The sequence below is a fragment of the Acanthisitta chloris genome, unplaced genomic scaffold (genome assembly GCF_000695815.1).
Source record: "Acanthisitta chloris isolate BGI_N310 unplaced genomic scaffold, ASM69581v1 scaffold12478, whole genome shotgun sequence".
Classification (NCBI taxonomy): domain Eukaryota; kingdom Metazoa; phylum Chordata; class Aves; order Passeriformes; family Acanthisittidae; genus Acanthisitta; species Acanthisitta chloris.
The window spans coordinates 43,054-58,529 of record NW_008685470.1 but is presented as its reverse complement, the minus strand read 5'-3'; the positions used below and the strand labels follow the sequence as shown (position 1 = coordinate 58,529).

Sequence of the window (15,476 nt, the reverse complement as noted above, 5' to 3'; positions counted from 1 at the left end):
AGAGACTATAAATATGTGAACCCAGATAAAGGGGCTTTTTCTTCTTTACAAATTTAAAATGTTTTGTTAATATACTTGATTTTTACATGTAGTTGATCATAACAGGTAATTTACAGAGTAGAAAAAAGAACCATCCTTTCATTTAGGAAAGCAACTCATTTGTGTAACTAGTGTTCAGCAAAATTTTGTTGAAATTTACTGGCTTTGCATACTACAAATGTGACACACTGTGATGGGTAAGCTAAGCATTCAAGTCAAAATGTTTCCATAATTATTTATGTGGCTTTTTTAGAGACATCATGGAATCATTTAGATTAGAAAAGACCTGTAAGATCTAGTCCAGCCATAAACCTAATACTGCCAACTCCACCAAATCAGAGCAGAGAAATAAATTCCTTTAAAAAACGGGATCAGTAATGTCTTTTCGTTGCACATACTCTGGAGTGCTTGGCATAAAATCCAATTTCAGTATTTAAAAATTATTTAAACAGTAATAAACTTATTTTTTCAGTAATGGAAAACGTATCTAAGGAACAGTTATGGACAGGACATAGTCTGTATTTGTGCAAAAATGTGTTTCCTAAGCATGAACTATAAACAGGAACTCTACGTGCTTACTTGATTGTGTGATAGCATGGGAAAAAATAAGGGAGAAGAGGTATGGATGAGTATGCACATTAATATAGTTTGTTATTCTATCTATTAAGAAAATATTGGGTACATCTATACTTGGGAGGTCTGTATCATAGGTGTCTTTAAAGATAATTACTGCTTTCCTATCAGCTATTCAGTAACAGAACATTAAAATATACTTCAAATGAAAAGTAAGCAGAATTCTTAAGTAACGATGTAACATATTTTTGTTTTGTGTTAATGTATTGTGATTTTTGTTGGCACATGGTAGTCACTTTTCTTTAAACTCCAGCATATGTAAATTAAAATAGCACTATAAGATTTTATTAAAATATGCATAAATTGATCCACTAAATTGATTCTTTTTCTTAAAGTAATGTTCTCTATAGACTTCAGTCTTGGACACCTTTTACCCTATTCATATAAAGTAAGTTGGAGTGTTGCAGCAGCCTGTGATGGTGCTGTAGACACTGTGCTCCCTCTCCCTCAGTGGTATGACCAGCCACTCAAAAGAGGTGATTATCTTGCAGTGTTCAGCTCTGGTGCAGCCTCCCCTTGAGTACTCTGTGCAGTTCTGGGCCCCACAGATTAAGAAGGATGTGAAGGTCCTTGAACATGTCCAGAGGAGGGCGACAAAGCTGGTGACAGTCCTGGAAGGCATGTCCTAGGAGTTGTGGCTAAGAACTCCAGCCTTGTGTGGTTTGGGGAAAAGGAGACTGAGGGGTGACCTCATGAATACCTTACAGCTTCCTGAGGAGAGGAAGTGCAGAGGGACATGCTAATCTCTTATCCCTGGGGCATGCAGGAGTGGCTCAAAGCTGCACCAGGGTAAGTTCAGACTGGCCATCAGGAGGCATTTCTTTACGGAGAGGGTGGACAAGCACTAACACAGGCTTCCTAGAGACGTGGGTAATTTATCATACAAGTGACAAGCACTAACACAGGCTTCCTAGAGACATGGGTAATTTATCATAGAAGTGTTACAAACTGATACTCTTGTGTATATAAGGAGATTGTTTACTAGTGTGTAAGAAGTGGCCATTACCAAGAAGAGTGCTATTAATTAATGAACTGAGTTTAAAGTTTAAAACAGGCCTGATCTGTCAGTCTCCTAAACACTCACATCACAGCAACTCTGATTCCCTCATGTGGATATGTGCACACAGACACGCACACTACCATACATTCAGTTGAAAAAAATTAATCTTAGTTCTGCAAACCTTCAGTGCCATTTGTTTGTAATTACCCAGTGGAAAGATAGTACTTGCTTTACCCCCTGATTTCTTATTGTGTATTGAGATTTCATTGTCTGATACATGAACAGATAGATAACATTGCATGAATAAAGAATCTGAATAGTTGAGAGGATATTTGTTTGGTTTTAGTGTCCTGTGATCTGTTGCCAATTTCTAGAGCAACTGGCACTCTTTTTTGCAGCTATTCAGCAGATCTTTAGAGTAGATTTCTGTAAGTTAGCAGATAAAGATGAGCAATAGGTTTTGTTTTAGGTTTTTACACTCTAGGTAAGTTTTGCAAATGCAAATTAATTTGCATTACATATTGTGAATCTTACAATAATCAGCAGTCAGTTTTATGCAGAGGTCTGTATGTATGCATTATGAGTTTAGTTTTACAGGTATTTTGTGGCTGGTTGGTAACTGAAGCTATCTGGGGTGTGCAGGAGAAACCTGAGCAGTATACTTTGTGATCAGTTGTGACTGTATTCCAAACAAGTTCATATTCTCATATAATTTAGTGGGAAAATATACTTCTGTGCTTTCTGTATTATTTTAAAACTGACAATTTATCAAGTGAATTTTCTTGAAAGTTCCATGCTTATTAAATTCCAGATTATGTATTTTGAGTAAGCTGGAAATTTAAACTTGTTTCCATAAGTATGGCTGCAGGTAAACAACCAATTTTAGTCCAGAAAATAGCTTTTGCTTCTGTCAACATGTTGTTTATTTTCTCCCTGAGATAAAAAGTTCAGTTTTCAGATATTTGTACCAAGATAAAGTCTGTAAACAAGATTAATATAGTGTGGAAAAGGTTGTCAGCAGCCCAGGCAAAGGAAATAAGTTGCCTGTACAGAGAACATACTGTAAACTGAATAAAAGTGTCAGGTCCACCATGAGATAATGTGATCATGAACCTCTAACAAAGCATGACATAGGCACAGTCGGCTTTTCTTATAGCCACACTGTAGAAAATGGATTACTATATTCCAGGGATACCCACTGGAATAGCATGAAAACCTCATTTTGAGATTAATGCAGGATATAACTCTCGAGAGCTGAGCTACACGTTTACCTATAGAGTTAAAGTAACAGTTTAGTTATTAATCTTAAAATTCGGAAATTACATATTAAAATACTTGCTTGTATTTCCGGGTCTGTCTTTACGAATGGCCATATCTCATTTTTATTAATAGATGAACTGTGACAATGAAAAAGTAACATGTGGTCAGTGTTTTATTATCACGTGGCTATGGAAGGCCTCGATCAGTCTCACAAAACAGTAAATTCCAAATGCAAGTAAAGCAGTAGGTGGTGTTCTCCCATGTGGCTGCTGTGATTTCCTCTCCTAGGGATTTGTATGTTTGCATAGATTTTTCTGTGGTAAGGTATTACCAATTCTTTTCAATCCCCATCAGCCACAAAACTGACAGCGCTTAATTGTTTCTCAATTCAGCCCTGAGTGACATCATTCTTCAGGTCAAAGAAGCAGATTTTGGTCCAATACTTTTACCACATGGAGCTTTCAAATTGTTCAGTGACTATTCTTTGAAAGTTTTCCAGACTTGGAGCTCCGATTGCCCTGACTTTCCTCCATTACAGTGCCAGATTAATAGGGCTATATTTCTTTGAAATTGAGCTCGTTGTTCTTCTAATAACGAGTAGGCTGCTTTTATCTGCAAATCTTCTGGTCATGTACTTTTGGCAAGTCTGAGCCATATGAATATACTGAGTTTTTGTGGACTCTTTCAAAATTGGCAGAACATCTGACTTCATTCCTATCTCTGGTTACGTATCAACTGTAAAATTATGTCCAAGGAACTGAAAATTTGTTCCTGCATTCTTTTCAACAAGAGTAGTTTGCCTTCTGCTCTGGTTCTTTAAGCAAGAGTTTCATCAGTGGACTCTTACAATTCTCCTTTTACCTGTCGACGTGTGCAGACAAATTAAGCATTTTCCAAAGATAAAAATAAAGCTGAATTCATTCTCGAGTAATGCCAGAATGTCATAATCTGCAAAATCTGTGTGCACTCTCATGCATTCTTAAGATCATTCTTAAATTGAGGATACTATATATTTTTGGTTTCAATATATGTAAAGCACTAGACAAGAACAGCAGTACAGTGTGGTAAAAATTATTTTACCTTTGCATTCTATCCCACGTCAGCTAGAATTTCAAAAGTTTTGTGTTGGGATACAAAGGTTGGGAGGGTAGTTTTAATGAATTTATTGCTGTTATTTATGCCATAAATAAGGACAGCATCTTGACTGTGATTTTCACAGCATCTAGCTTTGATTTTTTGGAGATAATGTACTTCATGGACTTTTGAAAAAAGCAACTTAGGCCCTGTAAATGTCTTTATGTCTGACATCCAATCAGAATTACACATAAAGGATTTTACCAAATCTTGTATAGCACTTTCTGCACTTAGACTTTACTTCAGAATTGCTGATATTGCTACTTGCATTTACTGTATCTAGTATAGTCTCTCCTTTATATTTAATATTTGTCATGTATTTTCTTAACAAGCAATCACTTTGTGTATATGCTGACCCATTGATCAAAGACTTCTTTTTTCCTACTTTTTTCTTTAGATAACTCCAGGACCAGGCGGTAGCAGGAAAACAGTTCACTTGTCCCAGGATTCTCTTCACCATGAGTGAGTATCAGTGATGGGAGTTATAAATTTTTATTATTGTTTGCTTGACAGTAGTACCTCTGTTCCAAAGCTACATTTTACAACTGCAGAAACACATGATGGGAGCCTCAGATCAGTTACATGATGATCTTTCTTTAATAAGAGTATTTATAATCCTTTGTAATTCGTTTTATGTTTCTTAAGGAAACGTGAAATTCAGTGCTTTGTAAATGTGTTTTTATTAAGTTGCTAATTATATCCTTTCCTAAAATGCAAACTTTTTTAGGCTGGATACCAAATATGGGCTGTTTCAAAATACCTACTTTGTCTTTCTCCTGTGGGAAATTCAAAAATGTCAAGCATGACTATATGAATTTTTATTTTATTAAATGAAACAAGCAAACAAATAATATTTTAATTAAGTGAATGGATGAAACTATAACAATCAGTGTGATGGGAATACCACTTTCTCATTCAAGTGATTTTATTTATGGGGTTTTAATATCGAAATATGAGATGCATTCAAATTGCTTTGAATACTTTGATTTTTTTCAATAGAAATATGTTTTACTAATAATTTAGTCTGGAATCCACTGATCTGCTACAAACTACCAGAGTTTATGTGGAGAAGTTTGCTGCTCCTCCTTGAGTGTTTGCTGTTAAAACTGGTCAGAGGCAAAACACTCATCTGTGTGGAATTTAGATCTAACCCATTATATTTCTTATCTTCATGAGCCCCTGGATGTTGACCTTATTTGTGTGTATGTGAAATCTCCCTATTTTCGTCAGATTTTGAACTCAGTGCAGTTGATGAATGTTTCATGTGCAAAATATATAAATGTCTACCTTATCTCAAGGTATACTTTTAACTTCGTTGCTGTCATTCCTTTTTCATTTCCAACTCCTTTTCTTTATTTACCTTAAAAGTGGAGAAAGGAGTTAGTAGTAGTATGGAGGTTTTGCAGACAGCTGGTCAAGTGTGAGATCGTTGACTGCTTATCAGGAAACTCCGCAAAACTGAGTGACAATAAGCCACAAAACTTTCAGATTTGTGACTTAAATATAAAAGTGATTTAGACCAGAGTGTTCCATGGAATCTGTGTCTTCTGAGTATATTAATTAAAGTAAAAATTTAAGTGTCATTATGTGGCTGCTGGGGGGAAAAATGGGACTAAATTGTATTGAATTTAACTCCTTCAGAAAAAGCATGATGAGGTTAATCTTATAATCTTTGATTACACTTCTCTAGGAACTTGCAAGCATAATAGCAGATAATTTGATGTTCTCTTTTGTGTAATATTGTAATGGATGAAATTGTTCTGTGCTTTGTCCAAAACCTATTGCTTGCTTACATTAATAGTATGTAGGTACTATGCATAACCTGAGATTTCTTTGTGTTTTGTTTTTTCTTTCTCCTTTTCATTTTGCAAGTGTGCAGGTTTGTATATACAGCTACATTCAAATGTTAATTCAGCTCTGTGTGATTGTATTGTGTATGTGAACCACTATTATTATGATTTTACTGCTGTTGAGAGAAGAGTGATGCGATTTCTTGTCTCTGCGTGTCAACATCTTAGTCTAAATTTTCATCTCTATGAAATAAGGCTGCCAATAGTCAAAATTTTGCAATTGCGTGGAGATATGAAGCCACTGGATTTACAGAGTTGGGATTTCACTTTAGATTTAAGCTCAGACTTCAGTATGTGAAATAATGCATTGACAAATATCAGGTAGTCCACAGTACTTTAAAATCTTTTCAGCTATAATCATTAATAAGTACCACTTCAGTACTAAACATGAAATTGCTTTTATTTATAGCATGTACATTGCAGTATATTAAAATGCTATCATTTATGTATTATTTTAACTTGTTCGACAAAATATAATTACCTATAAAGCCAGTAACTACTCAGAAGTGAAATTTGTGACGCATTTTTTCAGAACTGTTACAGACTTAGAGAGTTCAATAAAAATATCCCATTAAAATAAAGCATAGCCAAGGGCTATATTTTCCTGGCAGGCAATAAAATACCCAAAAGCACGCACAGACCAGTCATATGACAGCATGTGCTTTGTTAGTTATATTGTTAAACCTCTCTTTTCTTTTTCTCCCACAGCCACTGGTTTAGCCCTGGGGCTAGGAAGGAACATAGCCAGGTGAGAACTGCTTTGATCAAGAACAGTTTGCTTGAGATGTATAAAAGACTTTAACTACCTCTACGCCAGGGGTAGTGGGCTAATATTATAATAAATTGTAAACAAACCAGGTATGATTTCATATTTTCTTGTAAGCAAACATTAACAGCAGCCCGTTTCCAAAATTCCCTTAATTAAAAATCTTTAATTAGTCACTTAATTTCACCTAAGTATCTCTGAGTTTTTAAAGTTTAAATGAAAATTCTGAATTTTTTTATTATTATTTTTGTCAATCATAGTATCTCTTAAGTGTTCATTTCTTAAAATGCTGAATACCAAATATTTTGCTCCCGAAATTAAGAAATACAGAACAGTAACAAGAGTGGGCAGGCTTCTACAAGAACATCTTCACTTCCATTTTCCTGAATTTCATTGGTTTAAATGACCACAGCAGTAAAAGTGAACTGTTAAATCTCATCATGGTGCAGGTATTGTTTGCAATACCTTACTAGTTTGCCTGCTGAGCCCCTGCAGTGTAGTCCCTAGGAGATCCAAGCCTAGAGATGTGATTTAGGGAATGCGAAGTCATGTTTAATATTTGATTAGCAACATGGCACTTATTTCTTTAGTTTGTCTTCAGACATGGAGAAATACCTGTCCTTATGGGTGGTACTAATGTCTAAGCAGAACATACTGTCCAAGACTATAAAATGTGAAAGTTAATCTGGTTGCATTTCATAAATGTATAGTTGTTTCAACTATTCAGTAAAAGTAGCTGAATATATCATTAATGCATTAGAATTTTTTCACATTGGTAAAAATTGACATAACACAGTTGATTCCATTAGATCTGTGCCAGTTTGCTTCTACATTTACAAATGTAACTATAGTTGAAACTTCAAAAGGAAGTAAAATCTTTAGAATCTTTAGAACGTTCATCTTAGGATAATCCACACTTGTAGCTCCAGTAAGTCATAGTTTAAATCTTTCCTGTCCCCTCCCCCTCCTTTTGAACTCTAGAGCAGGCCATATTACTTACCCAAAACTGCCAGAGTGGACAAAGCACTGTAGTTGTAGCTGTAAATTGTGAACTTATAGCATGTTGCAGTAAGCTGACTGACACCTGACTGACTGACATCTAAGCAGACAGCTTTATATAATTCACATTTAACTCTTATTATTTTGAAGCACATTTCCTTGTGCAAGAAACATACTAAAAAGAACTAGGTTAGTATGAGTTTGAGTGTTTTTGTTTAATTGGGTTTTCTTTAATATATTGATCTCACATCACAGAATAGTTAACTGAAGATGTACTGTTTACTTCTTTAAAAGATTCTAAGCTGAAAAATTTGGACATTTCCATAATGAGAAATACATTCATGTACATCATGCATACTGGTGCTATCCATTCAGCATGGCATGTGGGAAGTGTCAGCTTAGCTGGTATATAATTATAAATTAATCCATTTTTCTCAGATAATAGTAGGTTTGAATTAATTTCATATTTTACATATTTATTTCATCTTTCTTAAGAGCTGTGTTTTCAGAGCTTATCTGAAGTTAACTGAATTTGTAACTTACAGATAACTAAGGAATTGTGAAGTAAAGCTGATGTCATCAGTTCTAGATGTTACTGGCACATAATAGGTTTGGGCTTTTTTTTAAGACAGAAAAAGAAAAGAAATGAGAATTTCGGTGCCATGTAATTACGGCAGTTTTGACAATCAGTAAAATACTCACTAAATATCTGAAGATCCATAGTAAATAACTATTCTTTGCATTTGTTTACTACTTTCTGTTTTAATGAATTTTTGGAGTTGTTCTGTTAGATCACAAGTAATCAAGTAATTGAATTTAAAGTCTGGCAGGTGGTCTTCATTTGTACATGCTCTAACTGCAATTTACTTACCAGCTAGATATTATTGACAACAGTAAGATTATGCCTAGCTTGACCATGAAATAACTGTGTGACAATCATGCTGGTAAAAATTGTAGCTACATTTGAATATGAATTGTAAGTGCTCTAATTTGTTGATATTAAGAAAATGAAAACACTAATTTGCAAAAATATATCAGAATATAAACCTTATATATCCTTTCAGATATCCTTGCCTTTTAAAAGCACACTGCACTATTCGACTGCATCTGAGAACTAGATGAAAAGAGTGAAATGGCAAGAAGCATTCCTTATACAAGAGGGAAGCTGTAGAGAGTTGGGGAAAATTTAATTGACCAGTTTTATAGATTGGTGGCATTTCTTGGAGTCCATGTTCATGTACAACTATACAGTGTGGTTGGCCAAGTCATAAAGTTGATAATTTCCTAATTGCCATGGGACTTTTAAGTGTATTTGTTGTGAATATTAGGTCCATTTATCTGTAGTTTGTTTCTAAACAGTCTTTCATTCTGTTCTTTCTTCAATATATGATAAGCTTCAAGAAACCTTTGGGGGTTTTTGTAGTGTCCAGCTTTAACTTCTTTAATGTTATGTTTTGACAGTTGTTTTTACTGTTACTGCCACTTGACTCATCTGACAAACCTCCTAATGCTGAAAATAGACTTTTGAGTTTTGGAGATAGTCTGAATGAAATTTCTTCCTTTATTTGTCTAAACATAAATAAAGTAAATCCCAGCTTGTTTCAGAATCTGAGTCACTGTTTCAGTTAAACAAATCCTTTGTTATTCATACTTCCTCACTATTACGGGAAGCTTTAATACTGTGTTTTTGTTGATTCTGCAGCTTTCAAATTGCAAAAGCTCCTGAGGCTTAAAAGAGTTTATAACTCTTTCATAACTGCTTAAAAACAAGTGCCAACTTGAATAGTTTTTTTGTAAATTAAGTGTTCTTCAACTCTTCCAGTTATACATCTTTGAAAATTGAAATTGAAATTGTGGAAATTGTAAAATTTTACAGATAAGTTAATTGCGAAATTGTGAATTGCATGGCTTTATAATCTGCTTTGAAAATGCTTTAATTTTTACATTTTCAATTATTTAGGAATTTTAAATTGGTGGACATAGTTTTGCATATTAGCAAGTATTGTAAAATTCTCTTCATGTCCCTCTCAAAGTCATGAGGGAAAACTGTTGAAAGATTAGTCAAGACATTGCATTGTCAGGATAATACTTCTAAACAGCAAATAAAGACATTGCTTGTGAGACTGTTCTGAACATGGCTGATTTTATTTTAATAGCTTCAACTCTTGCGAGACAACCGATCAGAGAGAGGGCACAAGAAGAACAGCTCTGTGAAAACAGCTAGCAGGTAAGTTAATGTGGCAGCTGTCATTAGTACAGTTTATGAATTTGTTGATTTCTCAAGTCTCAAATTTTTATATAAGAAATGACACCATTCTGTTGGGGTAATTCCAGGCATCTTCTGTGGGTTTTGTGACTTGCTTTCAAGAATTTCTATTTTATGGTGTAATCATTGCCTTATATATTAGACTTTTTTGGTAACAATATCGAGCTACACGTACTAAATTCAATCTCTTTATTAAACATTGGAATTAAATGGCTGCCAATGTACGGCTTGACATGTAAGTTAAGTGCTGGAAATGTATAAAATTTCCATTATGCATACGTGAAATCAAGAAGATAACTTAAATGCTATTATACTTAAATTGTTCTTGTATCATATTTTGACAATAAAAATTTCATTGTGAAGACTTAATAAAGACAAGTCTAATTCTATCCTCCAGCATCTTTCCTCCCCCTCAAAAGACAAAAAATTCTACACTGAACTGGATAATGATCTAGGAGTCTGTTGCTAGAGGGTTGGTTTTCTGATGTACAAGTTGCCTGCTGAATCTATTCTGCCAAATAATTATCTTAATTCTAGAATTTTTTTCAAATGAGAAACTAGTGAAATACTTCCCTTCCTATGTGCAGCACCTTGCACAATTTTTATGTTGTTCTGTAAAGATGACAATGTCATATCAAATTACTTTATAAAAAAAAGTTATAATACATTTATATCATTGTGTAAATTTCTGATACCACTTCAGTCAGTTTTCTTTCAGGCTGTTGTCTTTTAGTGTATATGTGATTACCCTGAACTTAATTTTTAATATTGTTAAATACTTGCCTTGCTGAATACCTGGAAAGGTAAATGCTTCTTTCAAAAATATGCATCTGAAATATGATTCTAGTTCATTGTGTGCAAGTTCTGGTTACACACTCTAAACCATTGGTTATGCAATGGTCATTCATCTTTAGAAATTGTGTTTATCTTTGTCTAGCAAACCTTTTATGTTAAAAAAATATTTACAATTTCTGCATAGGTTTTCTGGCAAGTGCACTTGTTAAATGGTATTTTGGCTCAGAATTTTAGAATGTATTCACTTTAGATATGAATTTTCAGTGTAAGTGTGCTCCTAACATCAGACTGCTTACATGAAACTGAGAATATAATGTGGATACAAAGTCAGCAGTAAGAAACAGATAATATTCAAAGTCATTTTAGGAATTTTTTTTTATGCTGTAGCAATGTTAAACAGTGTTTGAGGAACTCAAAATCACAGCTGATGTGTTTGTTATCCTGACCAGTGAAGCTCTGGGGGAGGTGAAGTGATCTTCAACCTCTCTTCATGTCCAATCAACAGTACCTTAGTTGACTGTTATCCCAATAAACATTTCTGAGGCTATGTAGAAGCAATAGATGACAACTCCAAGACTGAAGATTAGCATTTTGCATAAAATATCTGTAATATTAAAGGAAGGCTTGCATAAACTATTGTTATGATGTTCATAAAGCCACAGTCCAGATTCATCCTGTAAATCTTAAAAACCAGCAAGGTTTTTAAAACCAGCAAGGTCACCTGCTAACACCTCCTTGTACCATCGTCTGTTTTCAAAGGCATTTTCTTCAGGAGGTTCAGGTTATTTCAAAATAATTATTTGTGCTTTTTCAGAAAGCCATAATTCTTTCTGCCTGCCACAGGAACTTACTCTTAGTTCTTTAAAGCAACTTGAAGAAAAATTTTCAAATTACTATGAAAATCATGTTTTTAACAGGCCATCCACTGTCTTATAATATCAAGGCATATAGTCTTATTTACAAGATGTATTGAATAAATTTTCACATTCTTGCTACAGTTTAGCTGCTGAAAATAACAATTTAATTTACAGCATGTGCAAACATTTTTTCTCTCAAACCAGTAGGATACCTTGGTGATTACTTTCTTCCTGTAGTTTGTGTTCTGTAACCTGTTATTTTGCATTTTATCAAAAGCTGATCCAAACAAAATAGAGACTGAATTTCAGAAATATAGAAACAACAAAATGCACATAGTTCATCTCCTCATATGTTACGAGTCCTGATCCTCATTTGATTCAAAACAATTCCTCTGGTACTGTGTTCCTTACAAATAAATCTCATGGTGCTGAGTGGCATATGTCAGATTTCTCTGTGGTTAATATTGAAGAATGATTTTGTTATGAACTAGTTTTAAATTACCACTTCTACCAAAGGGGTTAATCTTAGTTTCACCAGCCAATACAGAGAAGGAGAATGTTTCTACTTAGCAAGGTACCTATAGAAATTACTGGTTTAGTAACAAATATTGTTATTGTTAGCGTTAATAAAATGGTGAACATCACCTTAGTTGCAAATGTGCATGTTCAGTACTGCGTGTGAAATCTTTAAGTGAAAAATCTGTCACTTAGACATTTTGCATGTGCCCATATACTTTTAAAAACACTAAAGTAGAATGAGACCTATCAAATGTCACAAGGTTAAATTGCAGAATTAAGTAACATTGTCGTAAATCTTTCATTATTTCAGTGTACTCCATGCATATGTAATTAAATGTTCTGTTGAACAGAAGTCTTTACTCACACCCTAAAGTCTGAAGTTTTCCTAAATGGATTCTAAATATACTTTCATGCACTAAACTATTAGAGTGGACACTTCAAGGAAATTCAGATGAGTAACCACCTTGAAAAGAGGCATACAAGAAGTAGTGGCTGTCACCTTAGATTGTCTTACTCTTTGTTGCTAAATGCAGTGAAAGAACAGCAGCAGTAGGCGAGTGTTGGACATTCTATAAAATCACTGTACTTGTCCAGAATACAGTCTAATCTGCATTTATTGCAAGACTGAATTTCTGTGGGACTTTCTTTGTACACTTTTCACACAACTGTATTTCTTGTTTGCTTGCTGTTCTGGAAGACTTTTTTCTGGTTTTCGTATGTGTATGAGATGTGTACACACACACACACATACATTTTTCTGTGCCTGCCTTGACTTTTCTTACCCTTTTGGATGACTGAACACAGTTCTTGTCTGAGCATGTAGACAATATGTAAATACCCATATTGCATTAGATCAGTGACTTGTGGAATAATTTACTCTGTAAGTACATCAGAAAGATGTGGAGCTCTAAGCATGGCAGTGGTCTGCAGCTATCTCTGTAGTGGAATACTACTGTCTGGGATGATCTGTACTGTACTGGGTGCCTTGTATTAGGTTTTGTCTGTCAAAATTAATAATAATAATCGAATCCTATATAAACTAACACAAACTTTTACTAGTGGCAAGATAATCAGATTGTAGAGATCTGTTGATATGGCTACTGATGGACCAAATGTTAAGGAGAGGGACAGTCCTGCACTACAAAACTTCAAACCTGGATAGGTTGTGTTACACTGATACAGTTCAACATGTGATCTTCTCTGTTCAAGACATTTAAATATATATATATGTATGCTACCTTTACAGATAAGATTTAAGCTACAAATATGTAGTTTACCCATTATTTAAATTATTAGAGGTACTAAAATATGCTTCTTTAGAAGCGTCATTTATTTATCCTGTATAGCCTTGAAAACCTTCTCTGTTTGCATTCTCTCTCTACATTAGGATGAGAACAGTTGCTTCCCCAATTCAGGTACACTGCTTAAAGGGAATGATTCTTCCAGCTGCTTATTTTCATCCTCTACTCATTTTCCAGTAAAGAAGTTTTTTTGTCTGCATTTTTAATACACTTCAGGCAAAACCAGCTTGGTTAGCTCAACTCACCTATTTAAATTAAATTGGCTGGTTTTGTACAAACCATATTAGGGTGTGCTCACATGATTTCTTCCTCCAGCAGAGCTGTGGAGATGATAATCTCCAGCAGATGTGTGATAACAAATAGCTTGGGATAGTAATGTCTTCATCTGGCTCAGTTGTTAGCAGACCAAATGTCTGTCTGTAGCCTGAGGCAATGGGCAAACAATTGAACATGATTGAGTTGTGGTGAGTTAACAAGTTGCTGCTTGGCAGCTGAACTGCCATAGCTGGTCATGTGCTCATTTGCCTGCTCCCATCATGAGGTAAAACACATTTACTTAAGTCACTTGCGTAAAATTTTATTTAAAAAGGAGCTCTGCGTAAAGGATATTTCCCATAGTTAAGAGATTCCTTTGATAAGCAATGGGGACAGTGTTGAAGGGTATTTTGCTATAACATGATTTTGAACATGTGATCGTATTGTTAAATGGTTGACTGCCTCCCTCTTAAAATGTAATGTACTCACTATACCCTTATGAAGTAGGGAAGTACTTTTATCCTCATTTAACAGAATAACCAGAATACTTATGCAGCTTATATTTTGCCTTTGGTCATACAGTCAATGCAGTAACTAGGTAATTCATGCTGTAATCTAGAAACAACAGAATTGCAGATTGGGAAAACAGTAGACTCTGAATAAGTTAGTAGTGATCTTGTGTCATTTATTTTGTGGTGTGTTCCTGTTAAGTATCATGAATTATTTCATCTACATATTTTTTCTTACTCTGCTATAAGTAGAACTTGACACATGCATGAATCAAGAAACTGAAAAGAAAATAGCACCTGAAATTTTACTACTTACCAATTTTTTTTGGTCGTATCTTGATAATTCTGTGTTGGCTTTCCACATGAAAATGTTCCCCCAGAGGTCTCTAAAAGAAAAACAAAATCTATTTTTAGTGCTTATGCAGTTCAGTCCTGACTTGAAAGAAGGCTAAGCCATATGCATGAAAGTGATTTCAAGGTGGAGTAGAATTATATGAGTCAGATTTCAACTAGGTAATGATATTGTGTTAACAATCTAGTCAATGTAGCAGCAGCTTAGCATGAACTAGTTAGCCAGTTCTTGTGGGTGCAAACTAGGTATCTGCTTGAGGCAGAGGTAGTACCTTCTTTAAAAATCAGCAGGAGCCTACTGGCCATCACTAAAATGTGACAGGAGGCCTGCATGCCAGTTTTCCAATGATCACCTGTTGCTGCTCTATTTTGAGCAGGCAAGAAGTCTTTGAAGTCCTTTCCTGCAGTGAACAGTGCAAACTGAAATACAGGTCTTTGCATGTGTGGAGGAGGCATTCAGGAGAGCAGATTCTGTGCAAGAAGGATTATGTAAAGGAAATACATAGATGCTACTCGATGATGATGTGTCAATGAAAACCCAGAACATTAGTCATCACAGCCCTGACCCCTCCTTTCCCTAGTTGTCCTCAATCCAGTTTAAGTATGTACCTTGTAGTGACACAAGAGGAGTACTCTGAAGAATTTTCATTTCTTACAACTGTGTTCTCTGTGAGAGAAAAATGTACAAGAAGAATGATGTCAAAGCCAATTAGAGTTTTTCAAGTGTGTTATTGCTTTGGTTAAAATTGCAACTTTGTGTCTTTCCCAGTTTGAAAGGGAAGCCTCTATTTGTACATTTGTACAGCAATTGTTCATTTTCATCTGGTGATATGGAACACGGTACTTTTTTACACAGATGTGACAAATAACATTACAGCTGCTCTTTATTTGATCTTCTAAAGAGACAAAGATGTGCAAGGAGTCTGCCTGCTCTCTCTTTCC

At 34.7% G+C, this 15,476-nt stretch overlaps 1 protein-coding gene across 1 annotated transcript in view; it reads left to right on the top strand.

Annotated features, from left to right (window-relative positions):
* GPATCH2 (G patch domain containing 2) overlaps positions 1 to 15,476 on the top strand; it is a 115,924-nt gene that overhangs the window by 78,711 nt on the left and 21,737 nt on the right. The window contains exons 6-8 of the mRNA XM_009079785.1: positions 4,464 to 4,528; positions 6,625 to 6,664; positions 9,838 to 9,908. Coding sequence (XP_009078033.1) covers positions 4,464 to 4,528; positions 6,625 to 6,664; positions 9,838 to 9,908 — 176 coding nt within the window. The remainder of the gene's footprint in view (positions 1 to 4,463; positions 4,529 to 6,624; positions 6,665 to 9,837; positions 9,909 to 15,476) is intronic.